Consider the following 27982-nt stretch of genomic DNA (forward strand, 5'->3'; position numbering starts at 1 on the left):
AGTGTAGCATTTTTCCATTTCAATCCGCTTAGGGCTAGCCGCTTAGGGTTCTATGGATTATGGTTTGGCCGCTAATAGATGGCGCACCGTGTTTGGACGTTAATTAGGGCACACTATGTAAAGCCACTAAAGTAAAGCGCTCTAAAACTATTAGGGTATCATTAGGCCATTTAGTCTTCTTAGGGGTAGCTGATAAGGGTTATCGGCTTTAGATTAGCGACTTTTGTTTTGGCCTCTAATACATTACTATATTTGGAGCGTTAGGGTAGGCTACGTAAATCCGCTTAGGTTTGGCAAATTTTGATTTGGTCGCTCCAAATCCAATTAGTGTAGCACTTGGCCATTTCAGTCTGCTAATAGGGTTAGATGGGTTATGGTTTAGATGCTGGTAGATGGTCGTGTTTGGATGTTTCACCAATAAGTGTTTAAATTAACATAAAAGTACATAAGTTCTAGCTGTCCGAACACAACATCCATCTATAACCTAAACATGAGTTAACTTAACATATAACGTAACTTAACTTTTTACATACAACCTATAACTTAACCTAACCTAACCTATAACCTAACTTGTTGCCTAAACCTAATCTATAATCTAGCTAACCTATCCTATAACCTATAACCTAACTTATAACTTAATTTAACCTTTAATTTAAATCTAACCTAGTAGGTCTCCCCAATCTCATAAGAAAGTAGGTCTGCCCAATCTAGAAAAAATGAAAAGCCTTTCAAAACATCTTAAGTTGATAAGTGAAGGGTGAGTTTCGAAAATGAAAAGAACCCATGAAAATGGAAAGAAAGACTTTTTGTGTCATATATGTGTTTCTCATTCTTATTTTTCCTTCAGCGTTTTCTTCTCTTTAGTGTGTCGTTACACTATATAAGTAGTGAATATATATTGAAGCTATTAAGAGAGTTATATACATTTTATTTATGTGTGAGCCATTTATGCTTGTTTAATATGAAGCTAATTGTTAGTGCTAGAAAATTATAACAAACCGGCTATTTTTGTAATCTATATGTATTCTATAATGGCAGAGCAAGTGTTCTTTACACGTGTCAAAAATTGCAATATGAAGGCTAAAGTTCAAAACGAGAGAAGCTCCTCTGCGCACGATAGAGAGAGAGAGAGAGAGAGAGAGAGAGAGAGGCCGCCGAAGACGACCGGCCGTACTAGTTCTATGTGAAATTAATGCTAAAATCTTAGGACAAACTGGCTATTTTGTAATTCTATGAGAGGCTACTGTTTGCCATGTTGTAAAGAGTCTGTTGCTCTTTTGAAGTTTTGGATACTATCCTCCTATGAACCCTTCCTTGGGTTCCATTGATGTACAATGAAGTTTCTTTCTATAGATGATTTGCTTATCAATGACTTTATAAGTGTGAATAACCCAAAGATCCATTCCTATCATCGACGCAATTAGACATACGGCTAGGAGTTTGGACTTTTTGAAGTGCATTTGTCCGACAGTCTATGAGCTTCATTAGAAACCCCCGAATGGCGGTTGCTTTTTGATAGCATTTTACTTGTTTTTGGGTACTTCGTCCGTTTTGAATAGTGTGCCCATTAGAAGTCAACCTTGCCTCCGACACGTTTGGGAAGAAGGATCGGCCAGGGCATGCGAATGTACGCATAGGTGTATACATGTATATGTTAGATATTGCACATATATAATTTTTAATTATAGATATATGTATGTAGGAGGATGTACTTTTGATGCATGTTTCATAATGTAATCATGTATGTATGCAAGATTGGCAAAGGGCACTATCATGTATGACAACATAACAGTAACTAGAGGCTTTTTACAAGGTAGAAGAGAATAGAAAAAGATGGCTTGGCACTTGCAGCTTCTTGCGAGTAGTTGGTCACTGTCACCTAGAGAAAAGGCTTTGCTTTTTGGGAGCTCAAACAACGAGGGGGCTTCCAAGAACTTGAATACAGTGGTGGTAAAAATTATAGGGCCCTTTCTTTTTCCCTTTGTACTATCTTTAACTACCAGCTCCGATCGATCAATGAGTTGACAACATGCTGGTCGACGGACTCATCTCCGGTGCACTCTTATGTAGTGGTTATAAGTTAAGTGGGGTAGCCTTTGATTTGCACTTGGATGCAATGATGCAATTTGAATAGAGGCGCTTGTTTGTTGCCTTCTTGGTTCGACGAGTCATTGAATATAAGGGGTAACATGCTCGGTTCCCCTTACCACTCGTCCATGTGTTGTCCTCTGGAGCGCTCTTGTGAACATATGATCTTATGTGTCGCCCCTACTACTTGGGTCCTTCGGATTTTCAAGTTCTTGCATGCATTTTGTCCCCGTCGCGTGACTTTCACTTGCCGGCTCACAACACATGATGGTTCGACTTGACACCCAAGACTTGGGCTTATTATTCAACCACCATTGGCACCACTGACCAGCATTTGCCCAGGGTTGCAATGATATATTAAAGCCCTTCGATTGTTCTCATGTTGTCCATGGCCAAGACTCTCTCTCTCTCTCTCTCTCTCTCTCTTTATACCGCACGCGTGTGCGCACACACTAGTCTAGTGTGTGTGTTTCTCTAGTTCCTAATATCATGTTGGGTACATATGACATGTACATACATACCATTGCTTTTTCTTAAATGTTACCAACCCCAACCCCAAACACCCCCCCCCCCCCCCCCCCCCCACACACCAAAAAAAAACACACAAAGACACACTCTCTCTCTCTCTCTCTCTCTCTCTCTCTCTCTCTCACACACACACACACACACACACACACACACGCACGCGCACACACACACACAAAATGGTGACCATACCATATCCCAATAAACAAAGAATGAGTAGGAGGTTACATTGGTGGTGAGTGCTAGCTTTGAAGAGCACGTGGTTCATCATCTCCCTTAGCCCCCCCCCCCCCCCTCTGTCTCTCTCTCCATGATCTTGAAGTTTATGACTTGCAAATGACGCAATTGTTTTGCACAAATTGATTATGCGGTTCAACTCTCACAAATTCTAGTAGTAAATGTAGCTCATATTTGTGCTTGAAAAAATAGGTCGTCTTTGAAAACTTGGAAATGTGTAGAGGAATATCAACTACTGTAATTGCAGGCTTTAACACTGATTTCGTCCCAACTTGTAAAGGTTTTTACTTTCTAAATTAAAGTTTACCTCTAAATTTCAACCTTTTTAGGTGGCTATATTAACTTCAAGCTATAGGTCTCCCCAATCTCATAAAATTAAAAATCCTTTCAAAACATATCTAGTGCATAAGGGAAGGGTGAGTTCGGCAAATAAAACCTAACATATAACCTATATATATCCTAACCTAAACTAAACGTAACCGAAACCTAAAACCTAAACCTCATCAATCACATAATTTCAAAAACGACAATTGAAAACAAGATTTTTTCATAAACCAAAACGATTTTTTTTTCCTAATTCAAAACGGAATTTCACAACACAAACCATAATTTCTTTTAAAGCATGAATTTTTTTTTAATCAATATACGAATTAATTTAAATAAATTTAATATGCATTAAAAGTTCAAGCACTCACACGCGGCCTATTTGAGCAAGAAAAGGTGAGATACATCTTGTTGGTATGCACAAATTACATCTTTGTTTCAGCTACATAAATTTAGTATGGATAGACTACCCCCTTTCCACTCGTTGGATGCACCCTCCTTGTCCCTCACACGAACCGATATTACCCGCCTCATGAGGGAGACAGGATTTGATCCAGACACTAGGAGGACATGGACAGAGCCGACACGAGAGCTTGGCACGAAGATAGATTTCTACAGAGAGCATCTTCTCTAGCTCATAGAGGATGGATATGTGATCAAACCTGCCTTATGGACACTCATTTATCCCATGGTATACGATGTGATTTTGGTCAGATACGTACGTCATCACATCAGCTAGAGACTGAGACTTGCACATTTAGGAGAGTAAATACCAACAGAGGCCATACTTTTCTAGTTGTGTCATATAGAGCCAGAGACAGAGCTACATCACATACGACATAGGCCGTTTTCACTCTCTATTCAGAGAGGGCTATGGACCACTGGCTAGAGTCATGAGATATCAAGATCAAATATGCCTGGGTTGTTTATGCTAGAGCTGCACGGACATAGGGAGAGTCCCTTGAAGAGATTAGATAGTGGGAGACATTCATAGAAGGAGATCATTGAGTTCTTCACAGTAGAGACTTGGCAATCAGATGAGCAAGCTTCACAATAGACTTCAAAGTCCACCTATACCAGAGGTATATTGACTAATAGAGACATTGAGCTTGGGAGATCTCGATGTTCACATCTATGAGAGCCACCACGATATCAACAGAGGCTCCATCAGTGGATCAAGACTATTCTAGCATGACATGGGAGACGACTATTTACATAGGCGGACATTGGTGATGCTCTTCAACAAGCAATGTAGCACATCCTCGGATAGCACCCAATGTCAGACAGCGATGTTCATGTTAGCTTTTATTTTAATTAATTTTAAATTGTACGCAAACATTGTATTAGATCCCCCATGATTGTATCAGTTTAGTTTCATTGGTCATTTTGGCATTTTGAAGACATTTAATGTAGCATTTCATTTTCATTGGTGTGTCTCTCTCCAAGCTTCTTGTTTAGAGATAAATGCATGTTGAATGTTAAAATAATCCAAGCACAAATTAGTAGGCACATTCTTATACGAATGACAAGAACACAAACACTATAGTGAGATTGAATCAAAGAAATAATAATTGTCTAAAATTCAAGAATAAATGCAGAAGTTCTCTTTTTTAATTCGTTCGGCTTCACTTGTTCTCCATTCAATACGAATGCTACTAACAAAGCAAGCTAGTTACTTTGTTAGCATACACTCACATTCAAATCTCTCTTGCTCTTATCATGCATCCACGTGTCTAAGGCCCTTGTCACACGTGGGCGACGAACAAGGCTAAAAAGGACTTATTTGGGCGCCTTGCTTGTCACACAGGGTGGATGGACCTTACAAATTTTCTATCCTACCTTATCGCTACTCAAAAGTACTTCTTTGGGTGCCTTGCTTGTCACACAGGGTGGACGGACTCTTCAAATTGTCTATCCTGTCTTCCTGCTGCTTAAACCTAGACAAGGATTTTTTGTATTATAAACTTCATATTATATGATTAGGATGTGTTGTACTATTTCCCTTCCTCTCTTGCTTCTACCTTTACTTCTCTTATTTCTACTCAATTTAACCCTTTCCATCTGCATCCCCTTCTGCACATTAACTTATCTCAAATATGGTTAACGAAGCACTCTAGTTGAGGTCTTTTGAAATATAGAATAGCTGCCTACCCATTGCTTTTTTGCATACGTGAGCAAGTGCTACACACAAAAAAGATTTTATTTTTAAAATGTGAATTGGCTATTAGTTATCGGTTTGACGTTTATTACGGCAAGGAGTGTCATCAGCTCAACCCCTACCCGAGCTTGGGTAGGGGGTCTTGACAGCCCGCGATCTCTGTTGCTGTCCATCTCACAACACCAGCCATTTTGTGATGGTAGGCTTCCACCTCTAAATGGGTGGTGTATAAGCAGCCTAAAACTCTTCTTCCTCCCTCTCTCTCTCTCTCTCTCTCTCTCTCTCTCTCTCTCTCTCTCTCTCTCTCTTGAGCGGCCTACTGTGTCTCCGGTCTCCCTTGGGTGAGGGGGCAACCCTAGGGGAGGCCACAGAGCCCTGCTCCCCATCTCTAGTAGGAACCCCGCCCAGCTCTGCTCGCGTGCACTCTCGCTCTCTTTAGAGCTCGTCAGTTTCAGCCCCTGCTCACCCCAGCCAATCTCAGCCTCGCCAGTCTCGGCCCATGCCCAGGCCCGGCCAATCTCAGCCTCGCCAGTCTCAGTCTCAGCCTTGCCCATGTTGAAGCCCGCCAGTCTCAGCCTCTGCTCACCCGAGTCTCGACTTGCTACACAGAGAGAGCTCCTTTAATTAAAGTTGATTATAAGCCTTTGAAGGTGATTTTTTCTCTTGAGAGACTGCCCACCATGGCCACTCGAGCCTCTTCTCGCGTGAAGCCCACATTCGTCGACGTTGTGGCAACACCCCCAAAGGTGGACAGCATGGCCCGGCTTCAACATGAAGTCGAAAGACTTCGCAAGGAAAATGACGCTTTGAAGGAAAGACTCGCAGCCATTGAGTCTCGCCTCACCACAGTGGAGGACTCCAACAAGGGGAAGACGGAACAAAAGGAAATCGAGCTCAATACGAAGACGGAAGTCACCCTCACAGAGACGGTCAAAACTCAAGTACAGGATGTCATTTTTCGCGAAGTCGAAGTTCGTGTGGCGTCTACGCTACGCGAACAACAACGACAAGATGCTATTGCTCTCAATGTCCGCATTGGCGGACTCCCGAGCGATTGGCAAGGAAAAGAGGACCCCAAGTTCCACAAGTCTTTCGATTGCATCCGAACAACAACCCCCATGATACAATGGGATCCAACGACAATCACCACTCTCGCTCACGAGCATCGCACCAACCATGCAATTCTTACCTTCAAGACCAAAGCGGATCGAGTCAAGCTCCTTGAGCAATCGAAGCTTCTCAAGGACACAAAAATTTGGTTTGCTGAAGATCTCACACCCACCCAACTCAAACAAAAGAAGACCGAACTCCAAAAGATGCGAGAAGCGCGCACAGCAGGGAAATGGGCAGTTTACCGAGGAGGCAAAGCCATCATCCAAGAGTTTCGAACTCCCAAACCGGCCCCCTCCTCCTCACCTACCTCATCTTAGACTTTTGTTCATCCCACCTTATCTTTTTTCTCCCCACTCGATGGACTCTCAGTCCTTAACTGATATGTATGAGACGAAATCCTTTGTACTGTTTTGTTCTGGTCCTATAGGTCATATATGACCTCCATGGACGATAATTCAATCTATCTATCTCTCTCTCTCTCTCTCTCTCTCTCTCACACACACACACACACACACACACACAATTTCTTTTCCCTTGCCATTTGAATGGGCCTTGGTCAATGTCACACCGCTATTAAAATTCCTCACCCATGAATCGAACGACTAGTTTGTTAATTCTATGTTTTAGATCTTATGGAAAAGGGAAGGTTGTAGAATCCCCTACTTTTAAGAAAGTGGTTGTTGAATATTTTGTGGCTCTCAAATAACCGAGAAAAAAGGCTCAAGAAGAGAGGCTGATGTGAATTCACTAAAAGTGAAGGATAACTATAGTTGACTGCATGAAAAGTAGTGACACAAGAGATGTGTAGCCAAAATTAGAGATATATAAGGCAAGAAGCCAAAAAGCACGTGCCAAGAATAAAACACCTTAGAGGCCTATATAAAGGGGTAGAGGGTGAGCACATTATATACAGAAAGCAAGAGAACTTTGCAGTACTTTTTTTGCACGACGGTGAGAGCACACCATCCCCTCCACTCCCCCCCCCCAAAAAAGGAAATCATGCAGCGATTAAGGCATAGTCCTTGGCATACTTGGCAATGAGGCTATGAAGGTTTTGTTGGCACCGTCAGTTACATGCAAGGGACAACCATTTATCAGAACTCAAAAGTTACCAGGAGGTTACCCATCTTAGTACTATTTTGACCAACCACAAGGTAGATAACCATTGAGTTAAACCTCCTTGCCATCTATCCCTTTAAAAGAATGTGGGGTTAATCTTGAATTTCGTATCTACCTAAGCTCTACCATCCACCAAGAAAAAGAACGCTAAGTTCCAATGTTGTGCTTGATGCTCAAGTGGATCCTCAATATGTGGCACTAGTGAACAAAGTTTCTAATTGCGATCCTCAGCTGCAGGTTATAGTCACACCCATTCCAATCTTGGTAAGCCAAATTATCAATTTTTGCAATGTTCATACATAAGTTAACCTTAGTACAAAAAGCCGAGAATGTCGCCAAAAACGTCCAAGAATGTGATTATCATCACAAGAGACAAGCATGTGTTTTCTAAATTAAGTTAAAGGAGTTATTGGAAAAGTATTGTTTGATCTAAGGAAAACTTGTTTGATCACTATTAAAAGTTATTCCTTGAAAAGGAAGTTACTAACAGGGTATCTCCTTGCCAGATGGAATTCGCCCTTAGCGAGGAAATATCATGGTTAGCAAAGAATAAGATGTGGTTAGCAACACTTGTATCTTATGATGCACCGATATCCATAGCGGTTAGGAAGAGGAAAATGTTTTTCCGGCTTCGCGGTTAGCAAATAAGAAGACCTTTTCAAAACTTTGTTGGTTAAACGAAGAAAGTCTAAGGTAGCGGCAAACTCATGATATTGGCTTTTTCTTTTTGTTTATAGATCCTAAGTATGTTGAGATATTAGTTTACTGAAATAGGATTTAGCTCTTATCATAACCTTTGGGTTATTGACCTAACTTGTGTTGTAGGACCCTTACAGCCACAACCGACCGATAGGGACCTCACTCACTTCTATTGCTCGTATATTTCCGTCTCTAAATTGGAGTAAGGTATCATCAATGGAATTTTAAATTAAAGGAAGGCCAACAATCAAGTAACTCCAATCTCTAGGTTGGGACCTTATACCATTGTCCTTAAAATACCAATGGATTAGTTAGAATTTTTGGTACATTGGTTATTATTTTTGTGAGCTCATTGTGAGCAATAATTGTTTTATGCTTATGAATATTTGTAGCCATTTTGAGCATCGATCTAGCCTATAAATTAAATATCTGTAAGAGTGACACACTCACTCTTCTGTGTGGAGAGATTGCACCCATTGCGTGTTCTCTCTCTCTCTCTCTCTCTCTCTCTCTCTCTCTCTCTCTCTCTCTCTCTCACACACACACACACACACACACACACTTTGCCTTTCTTGCACTAGTTGTCTCTCTCTCTCTCTCTCTCTCTCTCTCTCTCTCTCTCACACACACACACACACACACACACTTTGCCTTTCTCGCACTAGTTGTTTCTCTCTCTCTCTCTCTCTCTCTCTCTCACACACACACACACACACACACACTTTGCCTTTCTCGCACTAGTTCTCTCTCTCTCTCTCTCTCTCTCTCTCTCTCTCTCTCTCTCTCTCTCTCACACACACACACACACACACACACACACACACACTTGCTTTGCCTTTCTCGAACTAGTTGTCTCTCTCTCTCTCTCTCTCTCTCTCTCTCTCTCTCTCTTACTTTGCCTTTCTCGCACTAGTTGTTTTGAATGTTGCAAGTTATCCATAGCTTTTTTGAATATTGCAAGTTAGCCATAGCTTCCGAGTTGCAACGATCTAAGAACACAAAGTATGTGTTGGATCAAGGGGGATTAAGTAGAGTAGCATTCATGCTAAAACACACTAATTAACTTGCTAATTACACAAGATGAGAGAGAGAGAGAGAGAGAGAGAGAGAGAGAGAGTATGTAGACTCAAGTGATGAATTAACTAACTTGAAAGAGTGATTACAAAAGGTGCTTATATAGCACAAAAGAGACATCTCCACTTGCCACATGCATCTACTAAAAAGAGAGCTTGGATTTTCAGATCCACCTTTGTAGGGCACTTTTAGGTGAGTCAAACTACTTGAAAATGGGATTACTATGCCTAGAAAACTCCCTCATGGGTAGTACCATGACTTGGGCCACTTTTGGGCCATGCTCCACATGCTCTAGCCACCTAGGATGCCATGTAGATAGTAGGGGGTGTTCTCACACCTTCATTTCTTGGCTAGACCAAAGCCCACGATCCCAACAACCCTCGCCTTGGGCTTTGGGCTACAACTTGATGAAGAAAGACAACACTCCAATCCAGGAGCACATACAACATGCATCTTCAATCCAGGAGACAAACAACATAACACTCCAATCTAAGATCCACACTCCAATCTAGGAGCAAAAACAACGCTCTAATCCAAGAACAAAATCTTGAGAAATGTCTGCTTTGCTCTAATCCAAGAGCACCTCTATCTTCTCCTATGCTTTGTCTTTGTTTTTGTATCCTCCCCTCAAACAAGTGCTTCTTTCCTCTTTCAAGCTTTATTCCATGCATCATAATGACATGCAACAACATGCTAAAAATTCTATGACAAGCTTTTGCTTATGAGCAAAGCTGAAAAGGCACCCAGAAACTTAGAGCGAGATTCACGTCTTGAACTTAGTGCATCCGCAGGGCCAAAGCTTTATTAAGAGGGTCTATCCAAGTGGCCACAAGCCCTTGTTGTTAAACAATTTCGAAGATAGTGTATTTAAACTTGGCTTTACAATCGGCTCACACAATAACACACACACACACACACACACACCTAAACTTAGGTGGATAATTAAGCGAGCTAATGATGCCCAAATTTGGAGCTTGAGGGCTCTAATGAGAGCTGGAGCAGAGGAGAATCTCACTAAGTAAAAATAATTATGAAGAGAAATTCCTAATGCTAATGCTAATCTTATTTCATTAGCTTAACAATGTGGGTAGTGGAACATCCTCAATGAGGGTACATATCCCATCATTATCAAACCTCCAAAGAAGATTAGTGCAGCTCTAATATGCAATGCAAAGAAGATTAATTAACGATCACGATTAGCAAGAGAGGAAGTGCTAATGTGACCTAGCATAGGTAAATGATAAAGAGATGCTAATTATTACCAATAGCTCTAATACCAATTGTTGGATCAACGGGGATTGAATAGAGTAGCATTCATACTAACACACACTGATTAACTTGCTAATTACACAAGATGAGAGAGAGAGAGAGAGAGAGAGAGAGAGAGAGAGAGAGAGAGTATGTAGACTCAAATGATGAATTAACTAGCTTGAAAGAGTGATTACAAAAGGTTTTAATATAGCACAAAAGAGGCATCTCCAATTGCCATCTAGTCAAACTACTCCAAAATGGGTTTACTATGCATAGAAAACTCCCCCATGGGTAGTAACATGACTTGGACCACTTTTGGGACATGCTCCACATGCTCCAGACCACCTAGGATGCCATGTAGATAGGCACACATTCATTTTCCGGCTAGACCGAAGACCACGATCCCAACAACATGCTCTAGGAATGTACACTCCTAGTGCTCTAGCAATCATGGAAGTGTTGCCGTTGAAGACTTGGGATGTACCAAATGTTTGGCATTTGCATGGTATCGTACGATCATGGAGATTCTCTCCAAAAAATATAATGCCATAAGTCTTCTTTTTTTCCTTTTCTCGTGTTGGTTTTAGTATGTTGTGTTTGATCTTCCAACTATGTGCATGAGAAGGTGCAACAAAGAAATAGTGTGTGAGTAGGTGTAAGAGAGTAATTTTTTTTATAGAATGTGTGGCATGGCTAGGTGATGTGAATCTTGGTTTCTTGCAAGGGAGATAGTCTACCAAAATTAAGGTTCATCAGTGGTTATAAGCAGTGAATACATTCAACCATTAATACAATTGTTGTTTTTACCTCTCATTTGTGATTTTCTTCAACCCTTGAGGGTTTTCTTTAACAGAAATATAAATCAAGTACTGTAGTAGTGCTATTTTACAATTCTTCTACATTTTCTTCTCCCAATTGATTATAAAACCTACAAATCAAGGATTTCCTTAGCAATCTCTAATCTTTACTGCTTCACCAAGTTCATGGGCAAAGCTTCTTGCAAAATTTTAGGTTGAAAGCTTGATGTAGACAATTTTGACTCTACAACTACCTTCGACTAGAAACCATGCACTTTCACAAGCTTTTGGATGCTTGTTTTGAGTGATACTTCACCACGCACTTATACTAAGCTTGAGGAGTGTGTGGTATAGATCTCAAGACAAACCATGAAAGCCAATGGATTGTGATCCATGCACCTCCACAAAGTCAAATTTTGCGCCAACTTCTTTGCCTGGCCCTATCTATTGGTTTCCCAAGGTTCCACAATGAATTTGGATCTAGATTTCCCTTCCAAAATTCAATTTCTGAGTCTTTGCAACTTGCGTATTTTGCAGACTTGTTTTGGTTTCTTTTTTGTGAAGTTATGCAAATGCAAAATGGTTTTAGGGAGGAGTTAATTATGTTTGTGTGACGTTGTGGCTCTAAGGCTTTTGCCAAATGTGTTGATTGTAACATTTAATGGCCTAAAATCTTATTTGTAGCGGAAATTAGCATGAACATAGTGGGCATTTCATTAGAATAGATTCCTAATGAGAATTACAAGAGTGCTTGGGTTAAGAGAGCAACAAAAAGCGTAACACCTAGTTAGATAGCATCGACAATACTTTCAAAAGAGAGAGCAATTAAACTATTGACAACAGTTGAGGACCGGATTTGCATGGAGCCGGTCCCCCCTCCAAAAGGCTTTGTATTATGGTTTCTCCCATCAAGAGAGACATTGTACAATACATTTCTTTGTGTTCCTTCAAAACTAGCTAGTGCAATGAAGATGGAAGCTTCATACACCAAGCAAAACACTTAATCAAACACAACTTGAATTATCCCCGTTCTCAGACCCAAGACCTCACACACCTTCGAAGATGGTGAGAGCTAGCAGGGTATGAGAGTAGATTGAGAGGAAAAAGAAGTATCTTACGAGAAAGAAGTACATCTCCTCACATAATCACTCATATTAGCATAGCTTAGCTTAGTAATTAGCTTGGTAGAGGAGATGAGCATGCATTGAAGCTTGGCTCTTGGTTGGATTTGCATCCACATGCCAAGAGAGTGTTGATGTAGGCTTCTATCTCACAAGCTTGGAGTAGGTGATGAGCTCTCCATTAAAGCTTGGAAGGAGATAGAGTATTTTTCCTTCACACATGGTCAAGTGTGAGAATGTGAGAGTGAATGCCAAGCAAAAATCAGCCCCCCCTCTCTCTTGGGCGAGCCCTAGCTGCTAAGTTAGGCTGGCTTTTTCCTCATTGGACCTCCCCAGGTCAAGCCAATAGGGATTAAGCAGCATAAGTGATAGCCTTCTGACATGTGTCCCCCTTTCCCCTTTTGTGAGAGCTTTAGATAATTAAATAATTAAACTAAACTCTCATTGGACCCCTTTGCCTCCTGGCCAATAGGAATCAGGCAAGCCATGGGGCTCCTGAATGCTCATTGGACCCCTTGGGAGACTGCCCAATAGTCTTCTAGGACACTTAATTCTTATTGGTTTCTTTTATTAAATGTTTTTAAATTAATTAAACTAGATTTACTCTAGCTTAATTCTCATTGGTCCACTTCAAGGGTCTTCCAATAGGAATTGGGCACACCTTGTGGGCATCTGGCCTAGGGAGCTGACATGTGTCCCTCATTCCCTTTGTGTAAAGGGAGCCTGTGTGTGTGTGTGTAGCTTTCTCTCTCATCCCCTAGCTTTGGGGCTCGCCCCCTCCCATGTAGGGATGCAGAAAGACTTTTTGGGCACACACACTAAGCATCCAATTTTCCCTAAGGTTGACCTTTGGACACAACCTTTGAATTTTGGAACCTTAGCATTTTGGAAGTCTTAATGGGCTGAACCTTAGGGTCTTTTTAGCCCGTTGTTTCACATGGCTCTTTTGCAGATGGCCCCCCCTTTGGATCCCTACTGTGGCCGGTCTGCTAACTTAACCAATATTCTAGCTTTTTCTCCCTTGGCACTTCCCCACATTAAATGATCAGTTTAATATGAGAAAATCATTTAGGAGAATTAGATATTGATTATTATGACATTACCTCTCTCTTGAAATCATAGTCGTCCTCGACTATGGTGTAGAGAAGATAAAGCATATGTATGAGTCCTTTTCTTAGCGGGTAGAGGATCCCTATGTTACCCTACGACATCATTCCATAATGGATGACTAGTCCATTTGGCGCTTGAGAGCCTGAGGCTGCCGCAAGCATGTCTGCACATTAGTCCTATCAGTCTTCCATAGTAGATTGACAAGCTCTACTTTGGTGTTTGGGAGACGTCGTCCCCGCAAACTTGATCTAAGCATGCATACTACTTCATTTTTGTGCACAAATCAAGAAAAAGAGAGTCTTATAAGACAAAAAATTTTGTTCATTTTTAACATTTTGTACATTTGCTTACTCTTGGGAAGCATTGTAAGCATTGACAAGGTTTAGGTTATCCTTTAATTGTATGCCTTGCATCCATCTAGCATCTTCAAAAGGATAATTCTTAAACTTAATAAGATATCGTCTGATAGTCTTACCGCCTCTTAATACCTTGTCTTCATGTCGGAGAATGGACTCGGGTTGCAGCACCTCCTCGTGGTCCTCGATCTCCGGTGGGTCTTCAATAGTTGGTTCTTGAGGTGGCTCTCCTTTGTAAGGCTTTAAGAGGCTCACATGAAAAGCATTGTGTATGAGCCAATGATTGGGCAACTTAAGTTGATAGGCCATCTCATTGATTGGCCTAAGAATCTGGAAGGGACCATAGTACCTTTTTGCTAGTTTAGCATAGTACTTTTGGTGGCCCGTAGGATTCTTGCCCGTCGTGTGCCTTAAGCGAGCCTTGGGAAACTTTAACAAGACCCAATCGTTTTCTTTAAAGGCTTGGGCTCTTCTGTGCTTGTCAGCAGCAGCCTTTTGCCTTTGCTGTGAGATAGAGATAGCATCCTTAATCTTTTGGAAAGATTCTTGTAGGTCTCGGCTATACTCATCTGCAGCGAAGATCTTCCCATGTACCTTAAGTAGCAAGGGACTTTTTGATCTTCCCTCAATTACCTCGAAAGGTGCTTTTCCTGTAGAAGTATGTACAGTGTTATTGTAAGCATACTCTACTAAGGGTAAGTACTTCTCCCATTGGGATCTTTGATCTACTTCCGTTACATAGGCTTTTAGTAGATCGAGAATAGTTAGGTTAGCTATTTCACTTTGGCCATCAGTTTGTGGATGATAGGCCGAAGAGAAGTTTAGCCTTGTTCCTAAATTCTCAAAGAGACCCTTCCAGAAATTACTGGTCATTCTAGGATCTCTATCCGACACTATGGACATTGGCAAGCCATGGTACTTGAAAATTTGTGAAATGAAGAGGGTTGCCATTTGATGGGCTTTGATAGTCTTTTTGACAGGTATAAAATGAGCTTGTTTACTGAACCTGTCTACTATCGTCCATATTCCCGTATTCCCATGGATAGACTTAGGCAATCCAAAGATAAAATCCATGGATATGCTCTCCCACGGTGAATTAGGGATTGGCAAGGGTTGAAGCAATCCAAGTTGCTTCCCTCTATCAAATTTTGTCTTTTGACATACCACACATTTGGAAACATACTCATGTATGTTCACTTTCATGGTAGGCCAATAGAAATATGTTTCAATTCCCTTTAGGGTAGACTGAATCCCTCTATGCCCCGCATATGGGGGAGCATGAGATTCATACATTACTTTCTCACGTAGTGAGTTAGTAACGCATAGTCTATTGCCATAGAGAAGATAACCATCTTGTAAAGTAAATGGTTCTTCTTTCTTCCCTAATGCAAGGGCTGAAATCACATCTCTAAAATCGGGATCAATAGCATACTCATCTATCATTGAAGATAGATCATTGTGAGTTGCTATGGAAACCGCATTCACTCTCGGTCGTCTTGAGAGTGCATCGGCTACTTGATTATGCTTGCCAGCAATGTGAGCAATATGAAAATGAAATTGCGAAAGGAAATTTGCCCACCTCATTTGTTTGTCGGAGAGCTTGGTCTGCGTCATGAAGTACTTAAGACTTTGGTGATCCGTTCGCAGAATAAAAGGAGTCCCCAATAAATAGTGCTTCCATGAGTCTAAGGCATGTAGAACTGCAAGGAGTTCTTTTTCGTATATGCCTAGAGCTTGCTCAACAGGGTCGAGCCTTCGACTCTCATAGCCTATGGCGTGCCCTTCTTGGAGCAAAACAGCCCCAAGGCAATCACCACAAGCATCACATTGGACCTCAAATGGTTTTGAGAGATCCGGTAGTGTAAGCACAGGTTGAGAGATAAGCTTTTCTTTAAGCTTTTCGAAAGCATTGTTCTCCTTAGCAGACCACGTATACCTAACATTTTTCTTTGTTAGGTCATGTAATGGTCCCGCAATTTGTGAGAACTTTTCTATGAAGCGTCTATAGTATGCACACATACCTATAAAGCTTCTTAGTTCATGAAGATTCCTTGGTTTAGGCCATCCTTTTATTACCTCTAACTTGGATGGATCCATTTGGATTCCATCTTGAGAGATAATGTGACCTAAATATTGAATCTCTTGCAAGAAAAATTCACTTTTCTTTCGATTAACATAAAGTTTATTCTCTCTTAAAACTTGAAATATTACCTGGAGGTGTTGCTTGTGTTCCTCCAATGAATTAGAGTAGATGATAATATCATCAAAGAACACTCCAGTGAAGGTTCGATGAGGCCTGAACAGCTTCTCCATCAAGCGGTTAAATGTGGCTGGTGCATTAGTCAAGCCAAAAGGCATGACAATGTATTCGTAAAGACCAAATGTAGTACGAAATGCGGTCTTTACAATGTCTTGATCAACTATCCTTATTTGATGATAGCCACTTTTTAGGTCAATCCTACTGAAGTAGGTCGATCCTTGTAGCTTATCAAATAGGTCTTCTACCCGTGGAACGGGAAACCTATTCTTGATAGTGATCCTATTTAGTGCTCTATAGTCGACACACATACGATATGTGCCGTCTTTCTTTTGCACTAATAGCACAGGTGAGCAAAATGGAGATGAGCTAGGCCTAACCATGCCCTTCTCAATTAACTCATGCACTTGCCGCATAATCTCCTCTTGTTGAGCTTGAGAAACTCTATAAGGAGGTTTGTTAGGCGGTGAACTTCCTGGAAGAAGTTCAATTGCATGGTCGTCATTACCTCGTTTAGGAGGTAGCTCACAAGGGATGTCGTCAATAAAGACATCTTGAAACCCCTTGAGAAAATTGGATAACTCTAATTCCTTTTGGTTGCTTTTATTTTCTTTTGCTAAAGCATTAGGTTCATTTTGAGAATCTTTAACAAAAATCATGTACACGGAAATAGAGCTCTTTATTGACTTGTTGAAAGCTGGTGTATGTACAATGGGGATGGTGTTACCCATTTCCCTAGCATCTATATACATGTCCTTTTCCCTGAACTTAAAGGAGATTCTCCTATCAGAAAATTTAACATGGGCAGCCAGACGGTCAAACCATGGTGCCCCTAGGATTACATCCTCATGCTTGAGAGGAGAGATAAAGAAATCCTCTTTGTCCACATAGCCTTGGACATGAAGCCTCAATTTCCCGATTAAGGGAGTGACTGAAGCTTCTTGCCCCTTGAAGGCACTGTCTGCGGGTAGGATATCTCCCATCTCGTAGGATTGTATGCCTAGCTTGGTGGCTAACTCCATAGATATGAAATTGTGAGTAGAACCAGGGTCAAAGAGAATAAAAGCATCATGTTCTCTTACCTTTCCCCAAGCATGGCATAGAGGAGATCCTTTGTGGTGAGTTTGGTGAATCTCCTCCTCTTGGATTTCAACCAAAGAAGCTCTAGGAGGATCTTGGCGGTTGTTCTTTTGGGGACAAGCGCGGTACGCATGCCCTTGTTCGCCGCACTTGAAACACCGGTTATCTTTACGATAACGCTCAAGCTCTTCAGGAGAGAGTTTATTCTTTCCTTTGTAAACTCCCTTCTCTTTAGCTTTGTTGGAATTGCCCTTAGGAGACTTTTGGACATTGTCCTTCCCCTTAGGCTCATTGGTAACCTTTGTTTTCCGGGGGCTTATTATTTCTTTTACCCCCCGTTTGGAAATTGATTCGCGAGGCCACCATAGTATGGTGTATTACCGCCGATATGGTACGTGGCCTTTGGGAGTTGACATACTCCGCCATTTCTTCGGTTAAGCCCGCACAAAATTGTTGCTTTTGCTCTCCAAAATCCAACTTTTTGAAGACAGTGGCTTTGAGTTGTAGGTCCCAAAACTTGTCTACATATTTGTGGATGGATTCATTGGGAGAGAGCTTTAAGCTTCGCCATTCGGTGAGTACTTTGTCTTTGGCATCGGTGGCCAAAAACTGCTTCATAATGGAAGCTCTTAAAGCCTTCCATGTTCGTGGAGCTTCACCATTGGCTCGTAGGCTAGACCACCATTGTCTGGCGGACTTTTGAAAGTGCATAGCTACATGGCGTAGCTTAGAGGACTCCGTGAAGCCCTCATCTCCAAACGCCGCATCGAATTGCTGGATAAAGGCCAAAACTTTGTCTGTAGCACCGAAGGTGCCATCATAGGTAAGGAAAGAGATGCTCTTCCCTCCCTCTTTGAATTTCTTCAGCTTGGACGACCTCTTCCATGCGGCATAGGATTTCCTATGGCCTCTTCTTTTTGATGGTTCAAAAGTTGCACCATCACTTTCTTCAGAAGATGAAGAATTTGAAGAAGGTGGAGAAGAGGGTGACCTCTTTCTCGCCTTTTTCTTGTCTTGATCTTTGTCGTCTTCACCATAGCTTTCATAAGAGGAAGAGGATAAAGAAGATGGAGAAGAGGGTGTCCTCTTTCTCGCCTTTTTCTTCTCTTGCTTTTTATCATCCCTCTTTGAATTATGGCGTGGAGAAGAGTGTGATGGTCTTCTCCGCTTTGGTGGTGATGGAGAGCGTTTAGCCCGCCGTCTTCGTGGAGCCATCTCCGCCGAGGTGGCGGGAGACTCGCTTCTTTCTCGTTCCTTCGGTGGAGGCTCTTGAGTTCTCCTTTGGGAAGGAGATGCATCATCAAGAAGTAAGTTCTTGAGCCCTTCATATGGATTCTCTTCTTCTTCCCGAATCGGAGAGAGACCTCTTTTGGTAGTCTCACAAGGAGGCTTCCTAGGTGTTCTCTCGTCATGGTGATGAGCTTGGAGAATCCCGTGAGCACGGAGCTGCCGTTGCACTTCACTTTGGAGAGATGGATTGCCCATGGCTTGTTGAAGTCTAGAAACAAGATAATTAACAAGCATTGAAGCATCATTAGTAGCTTGCTCATGAGCAAAATCAAAGTTATCAACATTAATTTCACTCTCTTTAATATTGTCAGCCATTCTAACAATTTTTAGGTGTAAACTTTTTAGGTGTACTTTGGCACTTCAAGCCCTAGTTGCTACTCCTCTTTACCCCTTTAGAAAAAGCACTCAAGCTACTGTACCCGCGGCTCGAATACCATTAATTGCAAGGAATAGAAGAGAGGGTCTTTCGACACCAAAACAGCACCGGCTCCTGTCAAGCTTCTAATAGCTCAATAGTGGTTAAGCCGTAGGCAAGCCCCGTAGGACTCCACTATTAAGACCATAGCTCTCGACGGTGATGCCCCGTTAACTGCACAAAGGCAGGCGCACTGCAAGGCTGAAAAATCCCTATTCTACTTACTCACAGGCAATTAATAATACCAACCATTTGTAGCTAGCTTGAGGACCTCCCTTCTTGAGCAAGAAAAGAGAAACCTTGAGCTCTGATACCAATGTAACATTTAATGGCCTAAAATCTTATTTGTAGCGGAAATTAGCATGAACATAGTGGGCATTTCATTAGAATAGATTCCTAATGAGAATTACAAGAGTGCTTGGGTTAAGAGAGCAACAAAAAGCGTAACACCTAGTTAGATAGCATCGACAATACTTTCAAAAGAGAGAGCAATTAAACTATTGACAACAGTTGAGGACCGGATTTGCATGGAGCCGGTCCCCCCTCCAAAAGGCTTTGTATTATGGTTTCTCCCATCAAGAGAGACATTGTACAATACATTTCTTTGTGTTCCTTCAAGACTAGCTAGTGCAATGAAGATGGAAGCTTCATACACCAAGCAAAACACTTAATCAAACACAACTTGAATTATCCCCGTTCTCAGACCCAAGACCTCACACACCTTCGAAGATGGTGAGAGCTAGCAGGGTATGAGAGTAGATTGAGAGGAAAAAGAAGTATCTTACGAGAAAGAAGTACATCTCCTCACATAATCACTCATATTAGCATAGCTTAGCTTAGTAATTAGCTTGGTAGAGGAGATGAGCATGCATTGAAGCTTGGCTCTTGGTTGGATTTGCATCCACATGCCAAGAGAGTGTTGATGTAGGCTTCTATCTCACAAGCTTGGAGTAGGTGATGAGCTCTCCATTAAAGCTTGGAAGGAGATAGAGTATTTTTCCTTCACACATGGTCAAGTGTGAGAATGTGAGAGTGAATGCCAAGCAAAAATCAGCCCCCCCTCTCTCTTGGGCGAGCCCTAGCTGCTAAGTTAGGCTGGCTTTTTCCTCATTGGACCTCCCCAGGTCAAGCCAATAGGGATTAAGCAGCATAAGTGATAGCCTTCTGACATGTGTCCCCCTTTCCCCTTTTGTGAGAGCTTTAGATAATTAAATAATTAAACTAAACTCTCATTGGACCCCTTTGCCTCCTGGCCAATAGGAATCAGGCAAGCCATGGGGCTCCTGAATGCTCATTGGACCCCTTGGGAGACTGCCCAATAGTCTTCTACGACACTTAATTCTTATTGGTTTCTTTTATTAAATGTTTTTAAATTAATTAAACTAGATTTACTCTAGCTTAATTCTCATTGGTCCACTTCAAGGGTCTTCCAATAGGAATTGGGCACACCTTGTGGGCATCTGGCCTAGGGAGCTGACATGTGTCCCTCATTCCCTTTGTGTAAAGGGAGCCTGTGTGTGTGTGTGTAGCTTTCTCTCTCATCCCCTAGCTTTGGGGCTCGCCCCCTCCCATGTAGGGATGCAGAAAGACTTTTTGGGCACACACACTAAGCATCCAATTTTCCCTAAGGTTGACCTTTGGACACAACCTTTGAATTTTGGAACCTTAGCATTTTGGAAGTCTTAATGGGCTGAACCTTAGGGTCTTTTTAGCCCGTTGTTTCACATGGCTCTTTTGCAGATGGCCCCCCCTTTGGATCCCTATTTTCCCTCCTTTGGATCCCTACTGTGGCCGGTCTGCTAACTTAACCAATATTCTAGCTTTTTCTCCCTTGGCACTTCCCCACATTAAATGATCAGTTTAATATGAGAAAATCATTTAGGAGAATTAGATATTGATTATTATGACATGATTGATAGGTCACGATCCATGTGCAACTTCAAATAGCAGTGAGACTTCACATCCTTGTTCCCTTAATTGCCTTGAGTTTGAAGGTATTGACCCCAAATACACCCCAAATCCCAATTTTGTAATGATTTGTTAAATTTTGTGATGTTTCTCACCTTTTGCCTTTCCTAATGCTATCTAAATTCTTCATACTCTAAGAATGTGCCCCATAGGATGATCACAAGCTATGGTATGAGTCTTAGGTCAAGTGGTGCTTGCCACACATCACGATCCATGTGTAGAGCCATAGTTTGTCCAAATTTATCAGATTTCTTCCTTGAGGTATGAAGAGGCCAGTTTCATGGTTTTTAAGATTTTCAAAATGCGGAAAACACTCTTTTGCACTATTTTAGAGTCATAGATTTTTGGCAATGGTCAACCAATGTTTTTGGATGTCTATTTAGAGGTAGCTGGTGATGAATATGAGCCTACCTACCCTACTTTTAATGGTACAAAATGAACAAACTTGAAAAGACAGAAACAAAAGAGAAAATTTAAGCAAATACGAAGTCGTAACGACAATTCAAAAGTGACTATTCAATGGACATGAATTTTTGAAACCCAAAACCACTTAAAAACATTCAAAAGCTCCCAAACAAAAGAATTGGCAAGCATCCCCTGCTCCTAGCTCCTGTTGTAGGCATAAATGGATAATGGAACTCTAGCTAGCCTAGAGGGCATCTAAGCTAAGAATATTTCTCTCTACCAACCTAGAGTCACTCCTGAGCAATGGCTCAATATTAGTGGTTCATCGCAGAGAGGATGTAATGTACCTAATTGCAGAGTAACATACACAACTCAATACATAGTGACCTAACCCAGTTGAGGCATGGAGATTATGTCGCCTTGTCAGACCCAATGAAATGGCATATCCACAGTGATTACAGATCTCATAAACAAAACTAGCAGATCAAGACCCATAAGTTTACAATCTCAACTACACTATCTGCGAACTAGATTGGGAGTTTTGATGAGCAAATGAGATTGGAATGCAACGAAGCTAAAGAGGAGTTGTATCTTAGGGTAATACCCCCTATGGGCTTCATAAAAGCTTCTTTTGAGTGCGCAAAAAATGACGACCCTTCATTTTTCAAGTGATCAAAATCACTTAGGAATACCTCTTCTCTTCTCCATTAAAAATTAGTGAAAAACATAGTGTTTAGACCACTTAATCAATGGATTTAGGTAAAAGACAGCTCGTCTTCAATTAGCATAAATCACGTAATTTAAGTAGCTAAACAGAATCATACGTAGCGTTTCTCAGATCAGATAACGACCATAAACAATGAGTTAAAAATGTCTTTTATACTTGGGGATTGAGAAGGATTAGCAAAAAAATACTCGCAGAACTCATGGAAGACTTGCGTAATTACAATCTGGAAGTCTAGTGACCACTTTCTCATTAACAATCATGTTACAAATGGGATTACAAAGCAATAATAGAATCAAGACTTTGGATAACTATAAAGAATTTGTGGGTCTTGGGTTTCGTCGGTTGTGTTCTTGCAACAAGAGGGAGTGGCAAAGGTAAGCAAGTAATGAAAGCCAAATGTGGCTATGTTGCAGACTTAGGTCCTTGGGTACTCAAGAAGATTTAGAAAATTTCTCATGTAGGAAAACCGAGTCTTTCCAATTGTTTTTCATACAATGCATAACATCATAAACTTCTGCTCGAGAGGCACCGCATACCTAGTTAGGTACGATTGGGGGCAGGGGACCACCCCCCCCCCCCCCCCCCCCCCCCCCCCCCTCGGGGCCGGCGGTCCCCTGCCCCCAATCGTACCTAGCTAGGTATGCAGTGCCTCCATCTCATAAGCTCATGATGTTGAGGTAAGTCACAATGTGGGAATTATTGTGAGAAATTTGTCCAAAACTTCTTGTGGTATGAAAACCTCGAAATGGACATTTACTATTGTTGCTAACTTCACTACACTAATTCAGGTGTTAAAAAGTACTTTGTCTCTAGCTTGTAGAGAGAATCACCGTTCAAATCCCCAAGATTTCATTCTGATCATTCTTAAAAATTATCGAGGGATTGACATTGCATTCCATGCTTTAAAAATTCATTTGGCTCTTACCAAATTGAAAAATTAGAGGAAAGCAACTGAGAAATTGGAAAATCATGCTAAAGTAAATATTCGTAAAACTATGAGAACTTAGAAGTTAGGCCAAAGACTAGTGTTTTTTTTCTATACCAATTTTTTTATCCAAACTGGGGGATTGTGGCCTGAGTAAGTTGAGATTAAGATCTATATGCTTCACTCACATAAAACTTCAAGTTGCTCACACTAGTTTTTTAAGCTGCAAGTATCCAAGAGATTGTGGCCTGAGTAAGTTGAGATTAAGATCTATATGCTTCACTCACATAACACTAGTTTTTTAAGCTGCAAGTATCCAAGAGATTGTGATTTCTTATCTTTGCATTACAAATTTCCAAGTTGGTACAACACCATTGCCCTCATCACACAAAATATACAACCTAAATTTTATAAACCTAATCTCCATTCACCAAAACTTGAAAACTAAAAGCAAAGATATTTTTTTTGGGACATTTTTTAGCATAAACGTAGATATAGATAAATTAGAAAGCCAAAAAATTTATTGGCACCAATCCCTATCAAATGGCCAAGCCATTGACAGTATCCTCTATATAATTAGCATGACCATTTTGATACGGGATAGGTAATTTTCATTCATTTTAAGAGCCATCAAGTGTGGTAGATTGGTTACGGCATTTCCCTCTTGACTAAAAGGTCTTGATTTCAACTCTCTTAGTCGGCTAGATCTCTTGGGATAGTTTCCTAGGAAGTCTCTTCTTCTTCTTTCTCTCTCTCTCTCTCTCTCTCTCTCTCTCTCTCTCTCTCTCTCTCTCTATCATAACAAGTCTCGAGTTCAACTCCTCGTTGGCTAGATGTCTTCCTACGACGTTAAAACTCTCTTCTTCTCTCTCTCTCTCTCTCTCTCTCTGTGTGTGTGTGTGTGTGTGTGTGTGTGTGTGTGAAAGTATGTGTCATAGTGTTACAATCTCTCAATGGCGGGTGGACTCCTTCAGCCATGGGATGTTGGGTTATTCCCCGAAGGCGGCCAGCTGCAGGGCTATTATGATAGCAATGGCAGCAGGGCGATCCCTGCATTAAAATCACGCTTCAAGCACAGACTTCTTGAGGACCCTCCGAGTAGTAATGTCGGGCGCTCTCCGATCAGTGGATTTGGGCAGCCGCGGTCATCTACTTCCAAGCTCTACGAAAAGAGTACTGGCAAAAGGCATCTTGGCAGCCATGATAGTGCCGCATTCACTGCCTTACTCAGGGCTTGCACCAAGAAGAAAGACTTGTCTCAAGGCATGCGAATACATGACGTTATACAGCAAAGGGGTTTGCTCAAAGAGTGCTCTGATGGCTTAGTGATCTTTTATGCAAAATGTGATCAGCTTTCTAAAGCTAAAGAGTTGCTCTACATCCATCAATGTAAGACTGTTTTTCCTTGGAATGCTCTCATTGTCGCATATGCCCGGAAGGATGAAGGTTACAATGCTTTTAACGTCTTCAGGCATATGCAAGAGCAGGGCCTCTCTCCGAATGCAGTAACTTACTCTGGCATTTTGAAAGCTTGTGGCTGTATGCGGGCTGTTGACAAAGGACAACAATTTCATGATGAAATTGTTAGACAGGGATTGCTCGCAAAAGACATTGTGCTTGGTAATGCTTTGGTGGACATGTATGTAAAATGTGGAGCTCTCCTGAAAGCACATAGAGTCCTTAAGGAGCTGCCTTCCCGGGATGTTGTGTCTTGGAATACCCTGATTTCAGGTTATGCTCAAAATGGTCAAGGTGAGCAGGCTTTGACTTGTTTCGAACAGATGCAAGAGGAGGATTTAACTCCGAATGAAGTGACATTCACATGCATTTTGAAAGTGTGTGGCATGTTAGAAGCAAGTAAGAAGGGGGAGTGGATTCATGACCAGATTTCTAAACAGGGGCTGCTACGAGACAATATCACCCTTGCCACTGCTCTCATTGACATGTATGCAAAATGTGGTGCCCTTGCAAAAGCAAAACAAGTGCTTGAAGAGCTACCTGATCGGGATACTATTACTTGGAATGCACTAATTGTTGGATATACCCGCCAGGGTCAAGGCGAGGAAGCACTTGAATGCTATGAAAGGATGCAAAATGAGGGCCTCTCTCCAGACGCAGTGACCTTCTCTGGCATAGTGAAAGCATGTGGTAGTATAGGAGCTTTGGAGAAGGGGGGACAAATTCACCAAGAAATCTCTAGACGTGGTGTTTTACAAAACAATGTTGTGGTTGGCAACGCTTTAGTGGGAATGTATGTCAATTGCAGAGCCCTAGAGAAAGCAAAAAGTGTCCTTCAGGAGCTTCCACAACAAGATGTTGTCACGTGGAATACATATATGGCAGGACTTGTTCAAGAGGGTCGAAGTGAGCAGGTGCTGACCTCCTTTGATACCATGCAGGGTCAGGGACTTTCTCCAACCCCAGTAACCCTTACTTGCATCTTGAAAGCTTGTGGTTTGCTAGGAGCTGTAGATAGGGGAAAGCAAATTCATGATGAGATTTCTAGACAGGGACTTTTGTGTGATAATGTAATGCTTGGCACTGCTGTTGTTGATATGTATGCCAAATGTGGTGCTCTTGCAAAGGCAGCACAAGTGTTAGAGGATCTACCATTTCGGGATACTGTTACTTGGAATGCACTCATTGCTGGATATGCCCAGCAAGGCCTATGTGATCAGGTACTGGAGTGTTTCATGCGCATGCAAGACGAGCACTGTCTTCCAGATGCAGTGACTTTTGCTTGTGCACTCAGTGCATGCAATCATTTGGGCCTACTTGAGGATGGCTTCACGTTTTTCGAAGAAATGAGCACAAAATATGGCATCAAGCAAGGTATAGAGCATTATACTTGCATGATTGATCTTTTTGGACGTACAGGCCATCTTGATAAGGCAGTCAAAATGATCCAGGTGCTACCATCACATGATGACTCTGCAGTATGGTCTGCCCTGTTGGATGCTTGCATTAAGTGGGGAGATGTGAATGTTGGGAAGTGGGCCTTAAAAAGGGCAGTCCTAGTAGATGAGAGTGATGCAGCAGCTTATGTCCTGATGGCCAATTTGCAAGGGTCTACTGATTTGCCAGTAGATGCGATGTAACTGATGCCATGTTAATGAAATATCACGTGGTCTATTCGAGGGCGTGGGTGTTGCCCTGTGTGAGTGAAATTTTATGATGGGGACCCAATCGTATTCAGAGCATTTGCACTCAGTTTTAGCTTCACATGCCAAGGCATGATCAACCCGCATCAGAATTTATTATGCTTTTCATGTCTCAGATGGGCAGATTGTATAATTATGCAGATGTGGCGGTTTGTTGTAATGTTCCTGTGCAATCATCAATCAAAGGCAGAGTTAAAAAAAGAAGAGAAGAAAGAAGCCAAGAAAGAAGAGGTTAAGAGACGGAATCAAGAAGACAGAGAAACATTCCCCATGCCTGCATCCTGGGACTGATTCACCAGATTACTCATTGAAGGATGCAAATTCCCCTTACGGAGGCATTCATGGCGATACAATATGCACCTATCATCTTGTATGTAAGGATGTGACAGGCAGCAGGGGTACCACTTTTCGCTCTGTGGGTTTGTAACAATTTTGGTGCTGAGGGGTACCATTGGTCTGGTGGGTGGTGGAGTGGCATCAGAAGACTCCACGAAGACAATGCAAGAGGGCAAGGCCATGGATGCTGAGGAGGAGGAAGAAGTAGAGTTTGAGAGAGAGCTAAATGATAATTACATCATTGGGCCAACGATCTCAGGTTGGGACAAGCAAAGGCGTGCTTGGTTGACGGAGAATCTTTAAATTTGCACAATGGGAAACCTCGAATTTTACTTGTGACTGGCTCTCCCCAAGCCTTGTGACAACCAAGCAGGAGATCATTATCTACTCAAGTCTATTAAGAACAAGATAGACTACTGCCACGTGCACATTATTGAAATATTTTACAACTAGCCCACTTGGATGCAGAAATGGCTGGTTATTGGTCTGAGCTTCCCATACTTAGGAAGCTAATGCTTGCACATCCCGAGTTGGAATGGATATGGTGGATGGGCAGTGACACCATGCTCACAGATATGGTGTTTGAGCTTCCATTGGAGAAGTACAAAGATTACAATTTTATTATGCATGGATGGGACAAACAGATTTATGAATAGAACGCATGGGTGGGGCTGAATAATGGCAGTTTATTCATAAGGAATTGCCAGTGGTCTTTGGATCTTATTGATGCATGGGCGCCAATGGGGCCAAAGGGAAAAGTTAGAGAGGAGGTAGGCAAAGTTCTTACTGAGGGGCCTGGCCTGCATTTGAGGCAGTCAGCTCTTATTTATCTTTTAATAACACAGAGAGACCTGTGGGGGACAAGGTTTATCTCGAAAACTCTTACGATTGGCATCGCTATTAGATTGCAATTGTGGAAAAACTTGAAGAGGTTATGGAAATGCATCATCCGGGCGATGGAGATGAGAGGTGGCTTTTTTGTAACTTATTTTGTGGGCTGCAAACCATGTGGCAGCTATGGTGATTACTCTGTTGAGATGTGCTTGAAACAAATGGAGAGGTCCTTCAACGTTGGGGATAATCAGATCCTTCAAATGCACGGGTTTCAGCATAGGACATTAGCTTGTTTTAAGGTAAGAAGGATAAGGAACGACAGTGGCCAACCTCTCAAGATTCACGACGATCTTATATATAGGTTTTAGTTACGATTGAAGGTGTCAATTTTTTGCTTGAGTGGGCATCATAATTTATTTCTTTTGTTAACAGTAACTTCAACAGCTACATGACATGGTAGAGCTAGAAAATGGTCTTGGAACCCTAGGTTTCCTTGGGGAGGCTTTCGATTCTCTCTCAGATTGGAGTTATTGAGATTATCACTTGCACAAGAGAGTCCAAACACTTACAAGAAAATACGGAAGGTAAGAGGTTTGTAAGTATGTTTTTTTC

General features: G+C 41.7%; 1 protein-coding gene and 1 pseudogene across 1 annotated transcript; both read left to right on the plus strand.

The window, feature by feature from the left end:
* The first annotated feature begins 23871 nt into the window (after positions 1-23871).
* Positions 23872-27631, plus strand: LOC147449683 (pentatricopeptide repeat-containing protein At3g09040, mitochondrial-like). Its single transcript, XM_086522057.1, has one exon. It carries the CDS (start codon positions 23993-23995, stop codon positions 26135-26137), a length of 2145 nt encoding a protein of 714 aa, XP_086378183.1. The 5' UTR covers positions 23872-23992; the 3' UTR covers positions 26138-27631.
* Positions 26317-27741, plus strand: LOC147449684 (putative xyloglucan 6-xylosyltransferase 3; annotated as a pseudogene).
* Positions 27742-27982: the final 241 nt, after the last annotated feature.

The sequence above is a fragment of the Adiantum capillus-veneris genome, chromosome 10 (genome assembly GCF_014529385.1).
Source record: "Adiantum capillus-veneris isolate H3 chromosome 10, ASM1452938v2, whole genome shotgun sequence".
In the NCBI taxonomy this organism is placed as follows: Eukaryota; Viridiplantae; Streptophyta; class Polypodiopsida; order Polypodiales; family Pteridaceae; genus Adiantum; species Adiantum capillus-veneris.